The sequence below is a fragment of the Lichenostomus cassidix genome, chromosome 1 (assembly GCF_008360975.1).
Source record: "Lichenostomus cassidix isolate B80296 chromosome 1, HeHo_3.0, whole genome shotgun sequence".
NCBI lineage: Eukaryota > Metazoa > Chordata > Aves > Passeriformes > Meliphagidae > Lichenostomus > Lichenostomus cassidix.
This window is the reverse complement of record NC_139479.1, coordinates 38,199,109-38,223,276: the sequence shown is the minus strand read 5'-3', so window position 1 is coordinate 38,223,276 and position 24,168 is coordinate 38,199,109. Positions and strand designations below refer to the sequence as shown.

Sequence of the window (24,168 nt, the reverse complement as noted above, 5' to 3'; positions counted from 1 at the left end):
CCCAAAGTAAGTTTGGGCCTAAGATGTTATTTAAGCCAAAGTTTCCCTTGAGCACCTGTGCAGGTGGTGCAGTGAGGACTAAGGAACTCTAATGCCTATTATCCTGTTCCTGTCTACAAATCCAAGACCATCACATCTCAGCTGACAATCATGGCAAGTGTATTTTTTTCATCCCTCATCTCATCATCTGCACCCAACTGCTATTGCTTCAATCCCTTTTCTTCAGTTGTCTTCAGTTCTTCCACCCACATATTCTGGTGAGTTTATCCCTCCACAAGTCATACTGTGAGCTTAAATCTGATCTTAGTGATAAAAAATCTGAATCTAGCAATATTCTCTTGAATTTGTTTCTATGGATGCTTATGTTATTACGCCCCTTCTCTAGCGCTTAACATTTTTCCTCTTTTTCCATAAGCTTTTCATAAAACCCATGAACTGTTCCCATTTTTCCTCAAGCTGAAACACTAACAAGAACCTGCTGCCTCATTGTACAACAATGTCCTCTCAGTCCAGGCGAGCTGGGTTGGATGAATCCCTACAATGAGTGCATATTCCAGCACTCATTCCACATATTGCCATAATACAGTCTTTTATTCCCTTGAGCACAGGAAAATACACAAAACCAGAGGCCAAAAGAATGTGATGACAAAAGGGAGACAAAACTTACACAGGAGGACATTGCCAAGTCTACCTGTCATTCAAAACCACTGCAAACACCATTCTTCCAACAACAAAACAAAACAAAAGAACAAGACCCTTATTTCTCACCCAGTACTTACAGTCTCACTTCCAAGATCATTTTTCACAGCAATGTTTTGAAGAAAATTGGTTTGTTTCTATTTTCCTTCCAGCTTCCAGTGTTACTGTATATGTGGACTGTACCTCTCCTGATGGGAAATACTCTAACCTGTTACCTTTGATTTCTAGAGAAATTCACACATTCTGAGAGACAAAACTGTTGTTTACAGAACTTGCAGTGGATAGAATCCATACATATAATTAAAATTACATAATGATGTTAGTGATAAAATTTAGTGTCCATACCCTAGCTCCTTAAATGTGCAAATTAAACAACAAACATTTGAGTTCAATTAAAAGAATTCAGAAAGAATGCTATTAATAGCTTCTGATGAACCAGAGGGTAGCATTCACCTTGCTTTAATTTCCTACAGTTTGGAATCTAGGCTGGTCACTCAGGCTTCACCAGTTAGTGTGAAGAGATGTGAGCTGCATCTCTTGTCAGCAACTATAAATGAAACATTTCAAATGCAAGGTTGTCATCTAAGGAAGTAGACTAAAAAGGGGGGCAGTGCTGTGGTACAAATTCAGGATTCTTATCAGTACTGTATGTCAGTAGAAACAATAAAACCTTAGTTATTGAAAGTCCTGTACACAAACTGGCCTGCTCACCAGAAGACAAAAAAGTATTAACTGACATATTTCACTGGACATGTAGACAACCTTTAGTCCCTGACATGCAAAGGTGGCAGGAGAGATACAGGTTGAAACCCAGGATATCACAGAATGGGTCAAGTTGGAAGGGACCACAGTGGGTTACCAGGTCCCATCTCCCTGCTCAAGCAGGGCTATCCTAGGGCACATTTTACAGAATTGCATCCAGATGGTTTTCAAGTATCCCCAGTAAGGGACACCCGACAGCCTCTCTGGGCAGTCTGTTCCAGTGCTTGGTCACCTGCACAGTAAAGATGTTCATCCCCATGCTCAGGTGGAACTTTCTGTGCATCAGTCTCTGCCCTTTGCCTCTCATCCTATTGCTCAGCACCACTGAGCAGAGCCTGGCTCCATCCTCTTGGCACCCTCCCTTCAATACTGATAGACATTGATGAGGTCCTTTCTCAGGTGTCTCTTCTTCAAACTAAACAGATCCAGATATGGAGAGATACAAGAGAGAAACTATAAAAGATTTGAGCCTAGATCAGCTTTAAAAAAAATTTTTGGAGGGAAGTCTTTTATACTACCATTCCAAAATACTACTGAAATTGTGCATGATACTTTTACCAGAAAGTAACATAATCCCAACAAGCATTCCTGACAGTTGCGGAATATATAAGTAAACAGCAAGACTTCTAGACATGTGCTAAGAAATTACTATCTGCATCTCCTTCCTCACTAACAGGAAAGCTACAACCCTGACTGCTGTTGGAGCCAAGACTCAGACAGAAAGGCAGTACAGCAGTCCAGATGATACTGTTTGGGATCCACGTTTCCTCTGACATCTCAATGGTTCACCTTACACATCCTCACACTAGGACTCAAGAATATACCTCGCTGAACAAAGCAGGCAGCCAAGGCAGCAAGCACCCTGCACTGTATTAATGGGAACACAACCAGCAGATTAAAGGGAATGATGATCTCCCTTAACACTTACTAGACCACACATGCAATACTGCACCCACTCTGGGGCCCAAAACAAGAAAAAATATGAACAAACTGCAGTACACTCAGACAGTCATGGGGCAAGAGTACTTGCCCTGTGAAAAGCAGCTCAGGAAACAGCCTGTTCAACTTAAGATGGTTTTTGATTGACCTAATAGCAGTCTTCCCATACCTGTGAGGAGGTTATCCGGAAACACAGCCAGGCTCTTCACAGCAGTGCATGTCAGAGTTGAAAAGCAATAGGTATAAACCAAAATAAGAGAAGCCTCAATTTGATTCAAGGAAAAGGGCTCTCATGATACAGACAAATATTGAAGTAAGCTGCCCAGAGGGGCTGTGAAGTCTCTATGCCTATAGGTTTCCAAGACACACTGGATAAAATGCTGAGCAACCTGGTCTGGCCACAGAGATGACCCTGCTTTGAGTAAGGGGGTTGGAGAAGTGATTCCCCAGGTCCCTTCCAGCCTGAATTTTACTGTGATAAAAGTTGTGGGCTGTATCAGGCTAGACAAAATGAGGGGAGAAAAAGAAGATAAAGAAACTTGCAGTTACTCTGGTATTATTTGATAGCATGTATTTTTCAAATTGCAGCATTGTCCTAATACATCAGTATCCTACAGATACTCTCACACAGCTGAAACCTGGCACAGGCAGGGTGATCTCCCTTTCAGTTAACAGCAACACACAGCACTGGGAAAAAAGCAATGCTTGAGGGAAAGAATGGGAAAAAGCAATTCTGCATGACCAAGAACTTCTGTCAGAATGTCATCAATACAATGGTAACCTGGCTTTTAGTAAAGGTCATGAGCAATTACAGTCAAAATGCTGCAGAGAGAGAGGTGGTTATATAGGTAATTCCAAAGGAAAAAAGGTATCTTGTAAGACAGAGAAATCAGGAATGACAGTGATATCAAATATGTTTTCTCAAGATGTTAAGAGCAAATAGCTGACACATTTAAAGAAATCATAGTGGCCAAGAATCTTAATGTAAAGGCCATTCTTGAAGAACACTGTAATAGTAAATCAATACGACATGATATTATCCTGGTACAGTCTGTCCTTCTTTAACATTAATTGGAAGTGGGGAAAAGAGCTGTATCTGACATGGTCCATAAAATGTAATTAAACCTTTGGAGTGAAAAAGAGCGGAAAATTCTGGATAGCTACAGATTTTGGGTTAAGAACAGTGATTTACTACAGCCTGAATAGTTCAATTTCTAAAGAAAAAAGGTATTAAACATCCTCTTTAAAGAGACAGAATGAAAAGGGTATTACATTTTCTAACTCAATAACATGACTGGGTCCATCCATTTCCCGTCTCTTACTCAATTATCTATGTAATACTTACCCTTTCTGTCAGAATACTGCAAAAAATCTATTGAAAGATGAGAAAACAAAAGGTGACATCAGTTCATACAGAAAATGCATTCTGTTACAGTACATGCTCTCCGCTTTAGCAGTTCATGTCACTTAAAATGTCATTCAAGTTTCACATCCAATTCTACTTATATCAAAAGAGTAACAAAAATTATTTGACCAGGTTCAAGTTCAAAGAACTTTTACAGGGCGAGAAGAAGACTTGAATACGAACAGAAAAGTGCATTGCTCAAAAAAAAATGACAAAAACCACAGTGAAATGTGTCTATTAGTGAAAACCACTAGTGAAATGGAGTGAAATGCAGTCTGTTTTCCTTCCACCAACAATAACTATTAATGGTGCTCATGGTAACACAGAAAAGTAATTTGGCTAATCCATCAAAGAGTAAAAGTGTACCAGAGCTAGTAGCAGAAGGCAAATGCCACAACATACTCCTGGAATTTATTCTCGTTTCACTTCATGACACCCCCCATTACTACACCTTTGTTCCTGTATCTACCCACACTTGCACACTCACAATGTAGATCAGGCAGTCACATAACCTCATTTCCCTGAAGTTCCCCAAGAACAAACACAACCAACCACATGAAAAAGAGAAGTAGGACTGGCAAAAACCATGGTTACATCAGCAGTCAGATGAAAGTAATTTTGAAGAGGAAACTTCTTTTAAAATGGACAGTTGGGTTACTGTTGGGAGTACGAGAATGTACAGACAGACTTGGAGCAATGTTGGTTGGATGGGACCTTTGAAGGTCACCTAGCCCAGCCTCCCACTCAGAGCAAGGCTAGAGCCAATGCTAGATGACACTTTCCAAGCAAAGAGGCTGTGCTCAGCAGAACAGTGGGTGGCAGAGACAGCAGGATGTCTGGTGCAAACCAGGCCTGGCTTGTGCCCTCTACTCTCCAGAGGCATCTGGATTTCCATGTCAAAAATCAGCCAAGGAAAGCATGAACTGACATGGTGATCCTTTCTAAGGGATAAAAATGAGACACTGCAGTAAATAAAGAACTCCAAGCAATATTTCTACTCTGAATGACAGGAGAAAATGAGCAACAGAATACTCTGATCACATGGATAAACTCACCAAAAAGAAAAGCTATATGGAGTAGATGACATGACACGTACCAACATGACACACTCTCTTCCGTGATGGAGTGAAGCTCGGCTCAGTATTCCAGTGGTCTCAAAACAAACTCATGAACAAGCTCAAAGAAACTTGCTTGCAAAGCTGATGGCAGAAAACCACGGTAATTTGGAAAGTGAGGAGCAAACAGGCTGCAAGAACCCAAGGAAAATGAAGTGTGATGCACATATCAAGTAGTTAATATTTGTCAGCAGTCGGGTGCAGATTTAAAAACATTAACAATGCATGGAAAGGCCATTCTTTTTAACATGTAACATCCTTGACAATTCAGGTTTTGAGACAGACAGTAAAAGAGACATCTGTTCTGTTTAGCTTTTATTTAACCACAGCAGGAAAAAGCTGTTCTTCACTTAGGTAACAAGACATGTTAGTGTTCATATGACTTTGACAGGTCTGATGGAGCGCGGGCAGGAGACGAGTGCCAGCTAAAGATAAATATACTTTAGAGACAGTCTAGGTTTTTAAGGCTTTTCTCCAGAGGAGGAGAGAAGAATGATGAAAATTTGGCCATTTTTTGTTCAGAGATGTGAAATTTAAAGGCTGTCTTAATGGCCTTTGTCACACAATGAACAACTTTAATTGTCAAGAAATTGCTTTTCCAGGTTGACTGCCTGCTTAAACTAGAGACTATATAAAACAAGTCCACTCCTCACAGACTTCTACATTAAACAATTTGGTCATGGTGGTATTTACAGTTGTGCCTCTGTATATTAAGCTCTATAGAAGTTGCTACCTTGGTATTTTCAAAGCATGGCAAAAATTACAGAAGCAGCAAATTAAAAAATTCCTGAAGCAAGAAATAAGGAAGTTAATTGTCTGGAATTAACATAGATGTAACTAAATGAACCTTGACCCAAAACCAAAAGACTTATACAACGCTATAATGGAAAGGGTTACAGAAAAGGTGGGAGACAAAAGTAGAGCAAAATAAAATTCTGAGGAGTATTTAAAAAAAAAAAAAGGTAAGACCACCCCCCCCCCCAAAATTCTGGCCCAAGCAGGCAAAAAGGTAAGTGCTCTGAAATATTATCTTGTAAGGATAGACAGTCATGCAATGGTTTGAGTTGGAAGAGACCTTAAATCATCTATTTTCAACCTCCACCGTGGGCACGGGCACCTTCCACTAAACTCTGCATCTGTGACACCTGAACTATTTCCTTTCTTTCTCTTGTCCCTCTAGTTTAGCTATTGGCTCTTCAAATACACGTCACTAACCCATTACAAGGGCAAAGGCATGTTACTAAAACGAGCATTTGGACCATAATGAACAAAACCAAACACTTCTGTTTGGATGATGCGCCTCAGCACCTGGAGAACGCAAGGTGAACATCCCCTTGGCCGATCCAGGGACAGCTGTCCCTGCCCTCGGTTGTGTCCCTGCCCTCGGCTGTATCCCCGCCGGGCCGCCCGTCACACACTGAGGCGCTGCTGTGCCCTTGTCCCGCAGGCACCGTGTCCCGGCCGGGAGCCCCGAGCCGCCCGCAGTCCCCCCGCCGCCGGCAGGGCAGGGCAGGGCAGGGCAGGGCCGGACCAGGCCGCGCCGGCTCCTCGATGTGGCTTTGGGCGCGCAGCCGCGGCCGCAGGGAGCTCCCCGCCGGTGTCGGTGCCCTGGGCCACTGCCGGCCCTGCCCAGCCCAGCCCAGCCCGTGCCGGCACCTCCGCTTCCCCTCAGCGCTTCCCGCGCCGCATCACGTGTGGCCAGGGCGGACCGGGCCGCCCCGCCCCGCTCTGCTCTGCTCTGCTCTGCCCGGCGCTCTCGGAGCACTCACTCGCCAGAGCTGCTGCTGCCTCCGCGCCTCCGCTCCTGCGGCCTCCGCCTTCTGCTCGTCCCGGGGCGCCTCTCCGGGGAATAGGCGGCGGGGCGGAGCGGGGCGCGGGGCGGTGCCTGCCCGGGCTCCCTCCCCTGCGGCCGGGGCAGGCCGGGCAGGCCGGGCGAGGGGCCGGGGGTGAGCCGGGGTTGCTGGCCGCAGCGGGAGCGGCCCCGGCTGCCAGAGGGACGGGTCGTGCTTGGCGGAAGCAGCGGCCAGCCGGGCCCGGGGCCGGGAGAGCGGGACAGCCCGCGGCCGCTGCCAAAGCAGGAGCAGCGCCCGGCGCTCCCGGGAAGAGCTGCTCCCTCCTGGAGGCCGCGACAAACGTGCAGTGCAACTGCTGGCAGCCAGTCTGGCTTTCAGAGAACCTTTAAAAAACCTTATTATTTTACAGACGCTGTTGACCACTCTGTGGGAAGAGATTTTGGCTGGAGGCACAGATTGGTCTTGAGCCTGCTGAAGCAGGAGTTTTAAACTTGGAGGGTGCCAAGTGCCTGTTTACTGCCTATGCAGGCAGCTTCCAGTTCCCAGCCGCAGGCTGCCTCAAGCCGGCTCCGTAGGGTTCAGTCTGCTCTTCAGCAAAGCATGTCAAGGTTCCACACAGTAAAATCACTTTAGAATGAGCGCATTGATAGGAGGAATAAGAATGAGACACCCTTTTTACCAGTGCTGTAGAAAGGGACCTGAGGGTCCTGGTTGATGGTAAGTTGAACATAGCAGTGCCCAGGCAGCCAGGAGGGCCAACTGTCCTGGGGTGCATCAGGCACAGCATTGCCAGCTGGGCAAGGGAGGGGATTGTCCTGCTCTGCTCTGTGCTGGGGCAGCCTCCCCTTGAATATCATGTGCAGTTAAGATAAGAAAGATATTAAACTGTGAGAGAGTGTCCAAAGGAGGGCTCCAGAGATGGTGAAGGGACTAGAGGAGAAGCCATATGAGGAGCAGTCTGTTCAGCTTGGAGGCGACTGAGGGGAGACCTCACTGCAGTCAACAGTTTCCTCATAGGGGAAAGCAGAGAGGCAGACACTGATCTCTTCTCTGGTGATCAGTGATACAACCCAGGGGAATGGCCTGAAGCTGTGAAGTCATGTCAGGGAAGGTTCAAGCTGGATATTAGAAAAAAGGTTTCTCAACCAAAAGATGGTTGAGCCCTAGAACAGGCTCCCCAGGGAAGTGGTCAGAGCATCAGCCTGACGAAGTTCAAGAAGTGTTTGAACAATACTCTCAAGCACATGATGTGACTCTTGGGCAGGGCCAGGAGTTGGACTCAGATGATCCCTGTGGAGCCCCTCCAACTCAGGATATTGTACGATTCTCTCTGAACCATACAAGCACCATTCTGTAGCTTGTTTATCGGGACAAGCAGGTGATACTTTGATGTCAGTCCCTCCTCCTCGACTAGTTATTAAGTGGAAGCCAATGTGCATCCAGGACAGACTATTCACTTTCTTACCCAATTAGCATTCAGTAATTTTGTCCCACCTCTAACATTGGGTAGGATTGTTGCAAAATATGGAATATGTGAAATTTTCCTTAAGACAAGATGTTTTTTGATGTTTGCTCTTTGTGTAATTTTAAGGCTAATCAACAAGAACGGGTATTCAGTCTGTGAAACAAATAAAAGCTAACAAGCAAGCTCTAAGTGATGTCCAGGTGTTAGAAAAACAAATTACTTGGTAGAATTGCCTTGTTAGGGTTCAGGGCTTGACATGCCTCAGTGATCTCAGACCTAGGGGAAGGTTAACAAAGCTTGGGAAGGATGTACCAGTGATAGTGGACACAAAGAATGCAGAATTTATTGGCCACAAAGACATCTGGCAGAACTCCCAAGATAAGAAACTAATAACTGTTTAAACTAATAACCAACAACTGTGGTGCAATCAGCTCTTACTGGGTAAAAGATAATTCCAGCAGGCCTGATTGTGACCACCAGCTCATGGACTGCAGACCCAAGAAATCTACCAACCAACCCCAAAGAAGAGAAGGACTGACCATGGGGCTAATTAGCATGAGAAGCAAGAGAATTGTTAACCAATAAAAGATAGAATACCAGTTAATAAGGGAACTATGTAACTTGTAGCCAATGAACATTAATTCCTTTGTTTGCTAAAATGTAGAAAAGGTTTTGATAGTTGGTGTGTGTGATTTGTGCAATACACTGAACAGCCCAGGACTGTACAACTCTGAAATAAATAATCGATGTCTCTCGGAAGTGTCATTATTGGCTCATTGCACACTGGGTAACAAATCTGATTTTGGCAGAGAAGATTGCTCAGCCTTTGAGGCAGTAGCTCCTGCTTTCAATATTTTATCATTTTAGAGACTGAATTAATTAGTATTCCATTGCTTTCTTCATGTGCTGCTGTTTTTTGTTTAGGCACACATATTCAACATCAATACACTTGTGCTGAATCAAGATTTTGAACTATTACTCCACAAGGAAGAACATCTTCCTGTATGTCCCAGTACTTGTATGCCAGGCCCATTAGGTTTTCTTCCTAGCTTGTAGGAAGTTGAGTCAGGAGAACCCTGACTCAAAAACTTATTACAAAAATAAATAGCATTGTCACAAAATTTATGCAAAAAAAGATAGCAAAATTCAGATTTATTTCATGGTTTCATTACAAATGTATTTACTTCCTGCTCAGCTGAAAATAAATTGGAACATACCGTTGGCAACCTAAATGATTAACACCACATAAAAAAAGTTCAGCTCAGAAATCACAAGCTACCAATTTCAGTACCTGTAGGTATTTTTCCTAACAAAAATATTTATTTTAAAAAGCCCTGAACCACTTGACATGTATCATCACTGACACACACTGAACACCCATGCCACAACACTGCAGAGCAGTTTTCTAATACAAAGTAATCAGTCCTCCAGTGCTCGATAGTCCATGCAGCTGTGCACATCCTCTTCCTTGGAGAGCTATATGGTCCTTTTTCTTTAAAGCACAAGGTCTGAGTTGCTGTCTTATAACTTTACACCTATGTACAACCACTTCACAGTATTGTGGAGCCCAGCACAGTCTGAAGTGCCCTTAATTAGTGGCACCTGCTGCTTATGGTGTTCCATGACACAAGTTTGGCTCCTTCAGCGTTTACATTGCAGAAGTCCAGCCATGTGATCTCACTTTTGTTTCCAGCAAATTCTAGTCTGTTTGGGTTAAATGTGCCCTCATAAACACATTTGGCAGAGACACACCAAGAGCTGTGGAAGGAAGCACTATTCAGTCAAGGGCCACGTCAAGAAGCACATGGGAATCTACATGTAATGACAGGTATGTAAATGTACCAATGCTCATTTGAAATATGGGAAGTCAGGCAGGAACCAGCAAATAAATATCAAGATACTGAAACAAAAAACCCTCAGCATACTGAAACACACTATGCTATCCTATCACATGTAACATTCTAACAGCTACAGCTTGAAAGAGCAACTGGAACCTAAAGAAAAAAAAGTCACTGTTGCAAATTTACAGTTGCTTTAGAGTTGCTTTTTATAATAAGAGTGAAGGACATCAAAAGTCAATTCAGTAAGTTGTGACTGTTTATTACAGAAACACAGACAAGCTAGCAATGAATCGAACTGGACATGACTGCTCTGTTTTCATACAAAGGGATTTGATGTTCAGTGCTTTATCAGTCATGTAAATTTGTTTTCTCCCATTCCCTCATCCAGCTACTCTCTGACTCTCAAAGCAAGTACCTGCCAGTCTGCTTCAATGCCAGTCTTTTAACATTCTCAGAGCCAATAATGTGTGAGAATGCTAGAGAGGTGTATGGGACCAGATTACTTCAACTGAAAGTGTCAGGGAGATTTTTTTTCCTGTATATGAGCTGATCATCTTAGTTACCCTTTGAAGTTAGTGAAGATGAATATCTCCTTCAAGTATGACTTCTCACATCCTAAAGATGGGTTTTTTTTTTCCCTAGTGACTATAAGAGAAACTAGGATGAATATCTCAGATACAGGTACCTCAAATATGAACGAAAAAGTTATCAGTGAATAGGCCCAATATTTTTAACAAACCATTCAAAAATATTATAGATTTTTATTTCTTAGTGCCCATAAACACACACACAACCCACATCTCTGAAGTTTAAATACCAAGTATGAAATTAAATAACAGGAAACTTCATGTACATAACATTGGTCTAGACACAAGAGAAACATATAATTAGGAAACTCCACTGGAAGTTTTTGGGGAAAAGAGGGTAACATCCATAGCAGTCATTGTGACTATTTTTCTGACTCCATTCTGTGCATTAAATCATTCCATATTTCTCTTCTCAGAACTGTATCTGAACAAGTAATTAAAAAAAAGAAGAAAAAAGGCTTCTAAATCTCTCTAGAGAATCAAACAGGCCAGCTGATAAGGAAACTTTAATCTTCTGTAATTAGCAATGGGAAAAAAATCCAGCACATAGGAAAGACAGACAATATTTTTAACTACAGTTATGTACAAGCCCACTTTTTCTTCACCTTTTTCTCTTTGAAGTTGAGTGTTCTGCACTATTCCAGGAGTTGGTTATGAGGTATGAAAAACCAGTAAAAAGGTTAACATTATAACCATTTTAATAAAAGCCACTGCACTGTTTGCACTTTCAAAATATTTCTGAAAATAAAGTAAAAAAATACTTCATATTCTTGAAAGTCTTAAGGAAATTTTTATTACAAAAGCAGTCATCTTTGTGGCTTCTTTTGAACACAATTCTGCCTCAACATTACACTCAGACATATGGGTATGCTTCATATTACCATCATACAGGTAATCACATTGAATTTCTATAGCACTGAATATTATATAAAACAAATAAACCCTGACAAAAATATATACAGGTAGCCAGAAAGCTAATAAAGAAGAAATTATGTTGTCTATACTGAAGAGTAAACACCATTTTCAAATACTAACAAAACATCCAATTTGTTTGTCTGTCTCTTCCATCTAAGACTATCGAGTAGAAAGATTTCCACACAGGAATTTCTACAACTTTGGTTTATAATGACCTAGAAAGAATTCCTACCCCATACATAAAATTGATCTGCTGGATGTCTTTAAAGCTGATACAGAAAGCAACAGGGAAAACTACACATGGGCTTTATGATGAGAATATTAATTTAAACTCAGGATGTCATATTCCAAATATACATAAAAGACCTGATTATATTAAACACATTTATCTTCTGCTATAAATTAGCTCATCCAGCCAGATCCCAGCTCTTTAATTCCTCATGACAGAAGAAGCTACGTGTTCGCTATATCTGATGAACAGCAGGCTATGTATGGAAAGTCTTCAGAGCCTGCTGTTTGTACTGAAGGGTGCATCTATTTCAACACCTTTCAGGTACAAAAGTTTGTACTAAGCTATGCTGGTCATTGGAAGATGATTAGCCATACTGGTGCAGTGTTCTGCTTACCAGATACTGATCCAAGAGCATGCTTTTATCATATTCAGAAACAAGTTTCTGAAAATTTCGTCCAGAAACCAGAAGAAACGGAAACAATTGCAACGGCTTAGTACCCTATGTGAACTAATTAGCCCTACTGAGAAACAGGCTGTATTTGCAGGAGAGGAGCATACATGCCTCTGGCACCTTGACTAAGACCAGTATGGCAACATACTCTATAATGTAGCCATGTTAGTTTGTTCAAAGCCAAATTTGTGGACAGCACCACACTGCCATAGCCTTGCTGGCTAGATCTACTGTTAGTCTGGCAAAAATATTACATAAAAATACCTGGATGACTTGTAGTACCCGAGCTAGCTTTGTCAGAGGATGCTTTGGTAGCTCTGCAGTATTGCAGTGTGCTCTGTAGACATACCTGGTTCTTGAAACAACTGTCATTTCCAAGCAAATTCATAATGTAAAAGTAGCCTATGGGAGATTCAAAACGTTATAGATGCAGAATGGTTGCATGGTGGTTAGATGAGGAGGTCACACAACATCCTGTCCTATGGCAGGAATTTCCCCAACACTTTAAGTGGTTCCACATAGATGATTTGTATGTGGAGAACATTAAAGAGTATCACAATAATCAACGGACAAATTAGGAAAGCTGCAAATACTATGCTGATCAATTTCTCCCAGGGGAGGTGGCTGGCAAGAATAAAGGAATATGAAAAGACAGGCAAAGTTCCCCAGTTTTCATATCCAATAGCAAACTTCCAACCTTAAACAAACAAACAAAAACAAACATCTTAAAAAAACTCAGAAAACCCAACCACCAGCAAATAAACAGACATGCGACTACTTCCTGAAGCAGGAATGTAAATATTAGCACATGACAAACAACTCTGGACAGCCAGAGATCAAACGTGTATTAAAGCATAGCCCCTTTTGAGAGGTAACACGGTATCAACATAAACCACCTCTGAATCATCCCATATCGATGTGCTCAGTTTATACATTAACAGCTATGCTTATTTATCTGCCCCTTCAGCAAACACACGAGTCATGGGAGACAAAGGTGAAGCCAAGTTCCTCCAGGTAACAGATCAACAGCCAAGGTCAGGTCTTCTGCACAGTTGCTTTTCCACAGAAATTATCTCTTTATTCCCCAGCAACAGAGGTGCTGAAAAGTGTAATGTCCTTAACCAGAAAGCACTGAATTGCCTGAGAACACAGCAATTAGCTCCTACAGACACTGTACTGTATTTAGACCACTGACCTGCTGCAGGAGCTAAAGCAATTCTGTCTTGTTGCCCATGTTGTCTGTGATAGATGAGCCTGCTAGAACAGAAACTTTACCCAACTCCTATGTTGCCTCACATTCTTTTCCCTTGGCTGCTTGCTAAAATCTCCATCTTCGTCTAAGAGTATTTTCTACACTCAAGAATACCTCAGCAGTACACTGGCTGATTATGGTCAAATCCTTGCCCTTATTTACTCCGGTACAAATCTGACTCTTCACAGGCTGGAGACAGAAATGAGCATAAGGGTGTAACTCAAATTATATGAGTAGACTGATGTGCTGGAGAGAATTTATTCTTCCACTGGCTCTGCAGGACTGGTACTGGAAGGCAGTAATAAAACTGAAGTGGACAGATATTTTTCATACTTGAAAAGATCAGGATTTAAACAGGAAATTGCACTTTTAAATATCACTTTCAGAAATAAAACTGCCTCCTGCTATTCATCCTGCTACTAAAAAGTCAGATGAAGATATCAAATTACAAGTGTATGCTGTGAAATTCCATCTGCATTGCTTTCAAATATCTATAAAAATGTTCTAATGGACTTTAAAAGCAGTTCAAGTAAAAATAAAATGATCCCTCAAGCTGAAATGTTAGGATCTGTAGGAGGGTAAAACTGGACATTCAAGTGTGCGGTGCTGGTGGTGGTGTTTTTGAGAATGATGACTGAATCCTGTACATGGTCCAAAGTACCCATGTAACAGTAGTTGTAAACAGCATGCACAGGCAACCTGAAAAGGAACATCAGGCACCGCCTTTCTTTTGCAACTGCTCCAGTTTTCTTCTTAAGAGGTTGTAGTTTTCCTTGGTTCCGGGTGCCATAGGATCAAGTTTCAGGGAGACTTCATAGTGCTTCTTTGCTAAGTCAAGGTTTCCCCAGCGATGATAAAGCACAGCTGGAACATCAATGGGGAGTTTCATTAGCAATATTGTTGAATAACGTACAATCTTGCCAATCACTTGGAAAACAACATTGAAGTATTTGTTTCCAGTGAGGGTCTGTCACTGGCTGGTGGCACAGTAGCTGCTTGTTCTGTTGCCAAATGCAGGAGCAAAGCCTGGGAGCAGAACTGGCATGGGAATGATGAAGGAATGAATTACAATGGAGCCATAAGTGGCAGCTCTTATCTGGTGAGCTCATTGCGGGTTACAAGCATAGCATAAATGAACCAATTTGCAGACACTGAAGTGCAGCTACCTCTGGGCTGGATTGTGCAGCCCTCTTGATCTGTCATATCGTGTGACAGCTTTTCTGGTTTTAGTGCCCTGTTCTTCTGGCTGGCAGTTCTTCTAGAAAGTAAAATAGAAATCTGCCCAGCAAGAAGAAGGCTCAAAAGATTGCTTTTTCTTTTTAAACACAATGAATATGAAGCAAATAAACAATAAAGCTGATAAGAGTTAGAAAGGCTCTTACCCAAATTACCATGATAACTAGCAGCATTTGGATTGGCTTTAATTGCCTTGAGGAACAAAGCTTCAGATTCCTGAATAATTTAAAATAACAAGTCATCAGGAAAGTCCATTCTCATATATATAAAACAATGCCAAATTTACCCACCACTGTAATTAAAAACCCTCCAAAACTATGCCATATCTATAAGATACCACCATATAAATATCCTGAGCCTGCCTGATCCTGTAGCTCAGGTGGCTATAGCCTCCTGAAAACAGTAATAATGCTACAAATAAGTGTCATGCTTTCATAGGCTCCTGTTATTTTTAGCAGAAAGTTATTAAGCACTAGTGAAGTCTGCAAAACTGTTAACCTAAAGTACCTTATTTTTTTAATAATTACAGTATTTTCCCACATTACCTGCTGAAGTTTTCCCTACTTATGCAATCAAGTAAGGGATAATATAATTCACTAGCAATTAAAAATTTGCTAAAATCCAAGCAAACCTTTCCTTTTAAAATAGTTTTGGCATTAAAAATAGGGGCATTCCAGTAAATCCCTTTCAAACATGTTTCAGTGTGGTTCCCAATGAACAGCAGCTGAGTACCTGTTACTTAAAAAAATCGTGGCAAATCATGTCATGCCATGCAACATCCTTCACATTTTCCTCACCAGTTATCTTCTCCATATTAGCACTTACCATGTGTACTCTTAAAACTCTTGTTATCTGAGTCCTTCCTAGAAAACCTCAGCTCTCCCACCAAATATTCAGAGAATAATTCACTGCTACATTTACTCTCTAATTAAAACAATTCTATTTTTCCAAACTAGCTGCCAATATAGACACGTTTTTCCCAGGGCATATTTCCTGCAGAAAAACGTTACACCCCCCCAATCCAAATGGAGTGTACTTATTCGCTGACATGCAAGTTTAGATACTTGAGAGGAAATTTTACATAGAGTTTTATGCTGTGCTGTCCTTTAGGGAAAGTTGTTCATTCAGTTTCAATGCAAATGACCTGAAGATAAAATTACCTCAATGCGGTAGACTTCCGTCTGAATGCACATACTTGGTGTCTGAGGTATGTGAGAACAGTAATATAGAGAAAAGTCCTTTCGTTTGTGCTAAGCTTTCACTGCTTAAAACATAACACAGGCTCTACTGAAAAAGAAAACCTGTCAGCCAGATTTTTGGTTCCACCATCTTCTCATGTCAAGCATGAAATAACTCTCTATAAGAGTCCCTTCAGGAAGGAAGAAATTTCTGATGTCAAGATTGAGTCACTCAACTTTGAGTGACTTAAGAGACTCCCCATATGCCCAAATTCAAATGCAAACTAAAATCCTTGCTGTGCACAGCTGAGGTTGCTATTCTCAAGCCAGGAGAGACTCAGGTAGAAAGTGCCCTCATCTCCACAGGTCAAGGAAATTACAAACCCCAGGGTTCTCAGACCTAGTCCAATGGAGGGCTACAAATATGATGAGGGGACTGGAGCATCGCTTATGAGAAAAGGCAGAAGGAGCTGGGCCTGTTCAGCCTCAAGAAAAGATGATTGAGAGGGGACTCAATGTCTGGAAGTATCTGAAGGGGACTCAATGTCTGGAAGTATCTGGAAGTATTTGGAGTGTGCCAAAAGGATGGATCCTGGCTCTTCTCAGTCATGCCATGCAACAGCACAAGAGGCAATGAGCAGAAACTGATGCACAGGAAGCTCCACCTGAACATGAGGAAGATTCTTTACTGTGCAGTGGCAGAGCACTGGAACAGATTGACCAGAGAGGTTGTGGAATGTCCTTCCCTGGAGATATTCAAAACCTGCTTGGATGCGATTCTCTTTAACCTCCTCTAGGTGAACCTGCTCTAGCTGGGGGATTGGATCAGACGATTTCCAGAGGTCCCTTCCAACTCCAACAATCCTGTGCCCCTGATTTTGTTTCAGGAGAAGGAATACTTGCATAAGGCAACAAGATGTCTGCAAGTTTAGAAAGTATATGACTCCATAGTGCAAGTTTTGGCATTGTTTTCCTATGGCATAAGCAGTTGCTCCCGCATTCTCATACCCAGACAATTAAAGTTCCTGGATACATTGGTCTCTTTGAAACTCATACTATTTAGTGACTTCATTCATGATGGTACTGAATGGCTCATGGTACTGAATGCATTTTTCCAAATTTTACAGATAGCACCCTAGAGGAGGGAGTGAGAAATACACTGGAGGGGTGACCTGCTATTTTGAGGGACCTGGGCAGGGCAGAGAAACAGACTAGCAAGAATCACAGAATGGCTGAGGCTGGAATGGACCTCTGGTGGCTATGTGATTTCTTCCATTAGCACTTCTGAGACCACTCCTGGAGTATGTGTTCGGGCTGGGTGTCTCCATGATAAGAAAGACATAGACATACTTCAGTGAGTCTTGCAGAGAGCCACCAAGATGCTCCAGGGCTGAAACACAAGACATGCAAGGAACAGCTGAGAGAAGTGGATCTTTTCAACCTTCAGGAGAGAAGATGAAGGTGCTGCCTGCACCTACCTGATGAGCTAATACAGAGAAGATGGAAACAGACTCTTCTCACATGTCTGTGAGACGGGATGAGACATAATGGATGCAAGCTGGCATATGAGAAAGTCCAACTAAAGGGAGCATCAATTTTTTTATCATAAAGTTGGTCAAGCACTGAAATATGCCGTCCAGAGAGGTTTTAGACTATCTATCCAGAGATATTCAAGATTCGACTGGAACTGGCTCCGGTTTGGGTTAGGGGTTGGACTAGATGACCTCTGGATGTCATTTCCAGGAAAAATTATTCCATGATTTCCATGTTTCTCAGTCGCTTGAGAAACATACTGAGACTCAAAAATTTAGCAAGTGGTGTAAGATAATATCCTCTTTTCCTACAACTCTCCAATCCTAAAAATCAACAGTGGAGTGGCACTTGAAAGTATGTGGTAATTGTAAGCCCCACGAAGTTGTATTTTTTTCCTACTTCAAATTTTCGTATTTTGGCCTAGTAAGTAAATATGAGTTTTCTTCACCAGGAAGGTTAACAGCAACCAAAATAAACAATATGCTGACCATTCAATTCAGTCTTATGCCTAAATGTTGCCACCTACACAGAGGAGAAGCACCTTATGAACAGACTTGCATCCTTTCACTGCTGAAGCACAGTGGGACAACACATGCAGTGTGCTTCCAGAAAATTTAATGAAATAAGATATTCAAGAGCTGGCTGCCATTACCATACATCTTCAACTACATGCTCAGAGTATTTTTATTACCACTGCTTTGCTCAGCAGCTAGTAGAAGCATACTGGTTGATTAAAGGCTATTTAAGCTGCATCATATTCATATTACTGTGGATATATGGGGTAAATATACATTCCAGTCCATCAGTGATATTTCAAATGGCTGCTTCTTGCCAAATCTTTAAGTGTTGCCAAGAAACTTTCAGGCTGCGTATAGCAAAGGCTTGGGGTAAGCACACTGCATTCCATCTGCTGCCAAGGCCACAAAATTGTAGTCTGGCTTTATTTCAAATACAAAAAATGCTGAATGGTTTCAATTTATTGCACTTTTTACAGAAAAAGCATAGATGTATACATAAAAATACAGCACACATATTTTCAAAGAGCTAAAGATAGCTTGGTTCTTCATCCATTGAGATAAGAACAAGCATTTGAAACAGAATCTGACTTGGTGTAACAGATGTTAATTAAAAAACCCAAACAAAACCACAGAAACAGCTCATCCTTTATGTGCTTTTCTTTCTGGAACAATAAATCACTCATCAGTAGATACAAACTAAAAATAAAGGGCTTTTTTATTTTTGTGACATAGGAAACCTATCTTCTGCTGAAAATCAAAGTGCATTTGAAAGTGAAGGAGAATGTTGTATGCTTATTGGAAGGAGGAGAATGTTGTGTGCTTATTGGAAGGAAATCTCTCACAACATAATGAAACCTTTTTGAATCAATATCTTTTAAAATAAGAGATAACAGAAAACCCCAGAACAAATCTTCCTTTGTGGCAACAGAGCCAATGTAGTAGCAACTTTTATACAGACACATAATGAGTAACCTAATAAATTAAATGCCTGAGGTTATACAACACATCAGACACAGCCAGGCAGGACTCTGAAAATTGCCTCCATCACCTTGACAGTCTCCATCCCCTGCTCCTCCCCTCCAATTCCATTCAATAAAAATCCTTGAAGAGCCATCCACTTCTCTGTTTTAACATGGTGAGAGGGTGGACAAGAAATCTGACCTTTTCATGCTTGTTTTTGTCAGTAAGCATTCTCCCATTACAAACAAATCCACATCTCCTCTTTCCAGGCAATGCAAAATACAGCTGCTGAGATCATAACCTTTGCAAGTGAGCCCACTTTCCAATTCTCTTAATTTTCTCTCCCTGTTATAACCCATCAGTTTAAGTGACTAGTTATGTTTTGGTCTGCACAAAACTACTATTCCATATTGAACTATTAAAACACTCACTGGCTCTGTGCTTTGTTTTCCTGGGCTCCACTATTCCTTTTGCTTTTTTCAGAATGTGGACTTAAAAGCTGCACTTTCCCCTACTCTTATTTCTGCTTTGTCTCTAACATGTTCTCCTGCAGCATAATGACCTTTCAGGGCTGGCAATCAAAACCACTATCTTCTTTTTTATTTTTTAAATCCATTAAAATAGACTTGTCTCTCCCACACCTGGAAAAGTTTTCTAGCTTGTTTTCAACTTATTTTTTCTGCTTTATTTAATTACAAATGCTCTTTATTCTGTCGTGCTACATATTCTTCCTGATAAATGACAATAAAATCCTCTATTCTTTCACAGTCATGACTCACCAAAATAATCCTAGCAATTACCTCCTCCATTATCTCATACCTTTTTCGTTCTGGATGTTAATTTGTATCCTTCTGGAACTTTGTTACAGTAACCTAAAATATATATTTTATAACCACTTCAGGTGGAGAGAGAAAAGAATTAGAGTGTACAGGAAACCAGCATCACTAATGAAAACAAAAGCAAGTGCTGGGCTGTCACAGGCTCTGGCTTCACATGTGGACAGGTCAGGCCTCCACAGCTGAACAATAGCGCAGAAATTTAAGTGGTCACAGGTACTGCTGGACAAATGTATCTATTTTGAGAATCATGGAATTATTCAAGTTGGAAAAGACTTTTAAGATCATGAGGTCCAACTCAACCCAGCACCACCAGCACATTCAGCATTAAACCATGTCTTCAAGTGCCATATCCACATGTTTTTTGAACACTTCCAGGGATGGTGACTCCACCGCTTCCCTGGGTAATCTCATCCAATGTTGTACAACCCCTTTTGTGAAAAAAATTTCCTAATATCTAATCTAAACCTTCCCTGGTGCAACTTAGGCCATTTCCTCTTGTCAAGTTTCATATCATAAAATCTTCTTACTTTGTAAGAATTTTATGGTATAAAAATAAAATGAGGACATTCCTTTAGTGCTGCTAACATTATGACTATCAAAAATACATCAAATCCCTTAAAAGCCAAAGTTCAGTAGGTGATGTTTTTCTGAGGAACACCACAAAGTTGATTATTAATTTGCCCCTGTCACATATATATATCACTGACTATAGAGTGAGTTTAAACAGCTAACTATATTAAACATGTATGATTTATTCTCTGTCAGCTCATACAATTCCCTTTGGAAAACAAGTCTTTCTCATCAGTTTCATTATATTTACTACTTGCAAATGAAAGTGGCTAATGCTGAGGTACCACTCACAGGCTGGTCCACTGCACTCAAGAGAAAGTTCAATACATTGCTCAATGTATGAACTTTCTCTCATAGTATTCTGAGGTCACTCAGGTATCCCATCCTCAACCTGGGATTAACAAATTTGTATAACTGTATTTTAGATAGTGTCTGAGGCAAAAAGGCTAGAATTCTTAAACATATATATACAAGAATACATAACAAATTCACAGAATACATAACAAAAGCACAAGGACTAGCCTGTCCCACCTAATTTAAGTTCCTGAAACAAGGTCTCCAGTTCAGGCTCTCTCCCTCAGCAGTGAAGCAACACAAGACCCTAACTGCCCTCTAGTGTACTTAAGAGCCTATTTCTCTCCACTGACCATTGACATAGTGTAGGGCAGCAATATGTGTTACCCAGGCATCTAAAATAAGGAGGGATAAGCTAAGGCCAGAATCACACAACAATACTGTGACAGGAATGGGCACTGACATCTAATTATCTAAGTCATAGTCCATAAGTATCTCCTCAAACAGTTTCTACAAAAAATGTAGATGAAGTTTAATTAGAGGAAAAAATCCAACCAAACCAACCCAAAACCCTACAGTCAGAAAGCTCCAGTTACCTACCTTATATTTTTGTGATTTCCCCAGTACATTTGCCAAGGAAAACATAAGGGAATGATCATTAGGTATTAATTCCAGGGCTTCTCTTCCGACTGCTTCTGCTTGAGCTAGATTGCCTGGGAACCCAGGTAGTGGAAAAAGAGAAGGCATGTTTTAACATAGCCTTATTAGTTACTTTTCATGCTGCAAGCATACATATTTTACAAATAGCTGATTGCATAAGTTTTTAAAGAAAACAAGGTATCACACACACACACACAAATGTAAACTCCTGCAAACTAAGAAAATAGAAGTTCTTCATTTTGTTTTCAACAGATAACACCATCAGAAGAACAACAAAGCACAGATTAAAAGGTTCTGGAATTCAATCTATTATGCAAACATGCCTGCACAATGATGGCATTTCAAGTAAGTATCAGAAATTCAGTTTATGGGCAGGATTTCAAGTGATGCTTTAAAATCACTGAGTCAGAGGGAATTCTTATATTACAGTGTCTGGGTAGCCAAAGAAGAGGTAGAGAGATCCTTTTAGATAAATACAAATAAAGCTTTAGGTTTTTTTAGACAATGAATTATTCATTAAGACACTCAAATAGACTTTTACCTGTGTTATCAAGCAATATTATCATATTGTTCCAAGCCAAGCTGTGCTCTGGTTTCAAGACTGTAGCATTCCTCCAGGCATTCAATGCATCTATATGACGATTCAAATCTGCATACTAACACAAAAGAAAAATCCAGTAATTTTGCTATTACTTGCTTTACTTTCCTATCATGCACTAAAGACACTAAAGAGTTGTTAATGTCTCGGTCCTTTCCAGTAGGATTTCTTTTTATAGATAAAAATAAAAAAGTAAAAAATACTCTTGTTCTATGGAAGATAAGAGAGGTATATATTAATTTTCTTTTTTTTTTCCTTCTAGAAGAGAGGCTTGCCTTCAAATATGCATGTACCAATAAAATAAGGAGCAAAAACAGCATACAATTTAGAAATCTACACAAGACAGTTAGTAAATATTTAATGTACTTTTTTCCAAGAATCTTACTTGATTTTTTCGGCACAGTTCCATTACCTAACAATATACTAATGAATGCAAAACAGTCCAATATTTGGAAATTATTAATAATATCTTTTAAGAAAAAAAAACCCCTGTATTTTGTTTATACTTCTTTATATGATAAAATAGGATTACCAAAGGTAGTATGGAAGGAGGTATATCAAGGAAGCAATAGGAAAAGCTACTGAAAGTATGAAATCATCCTAAACTACAATACAAGCAAACTGGGATAACTATCAGCTTTTAACAGTACAGCAGAATTTTATATTTATATATAAACACACACACACACACACAGAGACACACACATTCCAGTCACAGCTGTCATTTATTCAAAAGCACTTACCAACCGCCCTAAATTGTAGTAACAATCTGGATATTTTTTTCTGTGTTTAATTGCTGTCCAGTAGCTTTGCTCTGCCTCTTCAAACCTTCTTAAACTGTTCTGTACTATTCCTAGATTCATCCAGGCAGCAGCAAAATCAGGTCTGGGCAAATTGGGAAAAAACACCAAGAGGGGACAATTAAGCATTTGAAACACAAGATCCTATTGTATGATTTAGGCTCAGCTGGTGCAAAACACTACTTAGCATTGCTCTAAACATACTGTATTTGTACAGCTAAGGACAGCAACTCCTCTGCTTCATGGAGCTCATTTCTTTCTTTCAGAATATTTCCAAGGTTGTTCATGGCATGTACATATTTTGGATTCAACCTAAGATTTAAAATTTAAGAGATTATTATTATGTACGGACAAGTATTAATATATGCAAATTGCTAGCTCTGCAATGCTGCAGAACATGAAAATGAATACCTAAGCATTTCTTCATGTTAAACATGAAAGCAATTTCAGGACAGATCATTAAAGCAGTAAAATTTCTCATACCTCACAGCTTCTCTGTAGTATTTGATTGCAGCACTTTGATTTCCTTTGTCAGCCAGGTTTTTGCCAACATTATAGTGCACCTGAAAACACAGATGGATATTCTACCAGATGCCACACAGTCAGATATTTTGTGGAACCAGGTAGCTAAAAATTGTTTCTCCAAAAAGAAACAGTCAGCACTTGTGTCATTCACTGCTGGCTTTTTATGGAGACCTCCTGCTCTCAATTTCATTTATTTGTCAGGTAAGTAGGAGAAAGTGTGACTCATATCAAATCTGTTATAGCAGAAGACACTACAGCAATGTGTCAATTAAACTTTGTTTTCATTATAGCATAAATTAGAGGAAACTCAACATTCACAAAAAAAACCCAAACAAAAAATAACAGACAGACAATTATTGTCTTAGGATAAAAATGCATCAAAGAGCATTTCTGAATATGTATAGCAACATGTTGAAGACTTTGCCTGTTAAAAACTGAAAAATGAAGGAAGGATTTAGAGCTTTCAGACTACAGGGAAGAAGATGCATCATCTGAATTTTTGGCAAGAGTAAATAGGAATAAATATATTTCAGGACAAATCTGAGTTGGAAGACATCTCAAATCCTACTTTAAAAGAAATCTCAGAAGACTATGTTACTTGGTCAAAAAATAGTGTGAGTACTGACTCTTGAAAAGAGATTTCTCACCATCCAGATCAGGGCTCATTATTTAGATTATCTTACTATTTGAAATCAAATTATATAAAATTAATCTAGAACAAACACATATGGTAATCTCTTCGAAACTTTTAAAATCTAATTTAAAAACACTACACAGGAATAACTTCAGATTGAAGTCCAATAAGAAAGGTTTATACACTTAGATAAGTATAATTCACCTTCTACATTCAAAAAAGGATTTTATCTGACGTGTCCATTGACTGAAAAATCCTAATGGCAGTTGGCACAGTAACTGGGACCTACTGATCCAGCACACATAATTATGCTGGAGCCTAGTTGTTATGGTATTTAATGGTTGAATTTCATCTCTATATGATTGTA

General features: G+C 40.3%; 2 protein-coding genes across 8 annotated transcripts in view; both read right to left on the bottom strand.

Moving 5' to 3' along the window:
* The window catches only part of GGACT (gamma-glutamylamine cyclotransferase), a 28,801-nt gene extending 21,965 nt beyond the window's left edge, over positions 1 to 6,836 (bottom strand). The window contains exons 1-3 of one of the 3 annotated variants that reach the window (XM_085057166.1): positions 6,690 to 6,792; positions 4,902 to 5,051; positions 3,746 to 3,772 (exon numbers count right to left, since the gene is read on the bottom strand). The gene's annotated coding sequence lies outside the window, so the exon portion shown is untranslated. Of the gene's footprint in view, positions 1 to 3,745; positions 3,773 to 4,901; positions 5,052 to 6,689 lie in introns of all 3 variants that reach the window. The other 2 variants (XM_085057158.1, XM_085057175.1) reach the window with 2 other exon arrangements.
* A 2,463-nt stretch (positions 6,837 to 9,299) lies between these two features.
* TMTC4 (transmembrane O-mannosyltransferase targeting cadherins 4) overlaps positions 9,300 to 24,168 on the bottom strand; it is a 55,658-nt gene continuing 40,789 nt past the window's right edge. For 4 of the 5 annotated variants that reach the window (XM_085057073.1, XM_085057065.1, XM_085057098.1 and 1 more), the window contains 7 exons: positions 23,126 to 23,205; positions 22,847 to 22,954; positions 22,586 to 22,727; positions 21,786 to 21,900; positions 21,185 to 21,297; positions 14,839 to 14,908; positions 9,300 to 14,320 (listed from right to left, as the gene is read on the bottom strand). In XM_085057073.1, the coding sequence (XP_084913199.1) occupies positions 14,169 to 14,320; positions 14,839 to 14,908; positions 21,185 to 21,297; positions 21,786 to 21,900; positions 22,586 to 22,727; positions 22,847 to 22,954; positions 23,126 to 23,205 (780 nt within the window). In that variant the 3' untranslated portion in view covers positions 9,300 to 14,168. The remainder of the gene's footprint in view (positions 14,321 to 14,838; positions 14,909 to 21,184; positions 21,298 to 21,785; positions 21,901 to 22,585; positions 22,728 to 22,846; positions 22,955 to 23,125; positions 23,206 to 24,168) is intronic. The other variant, XM_085057081.1, reaches the window with a different exon arrangement.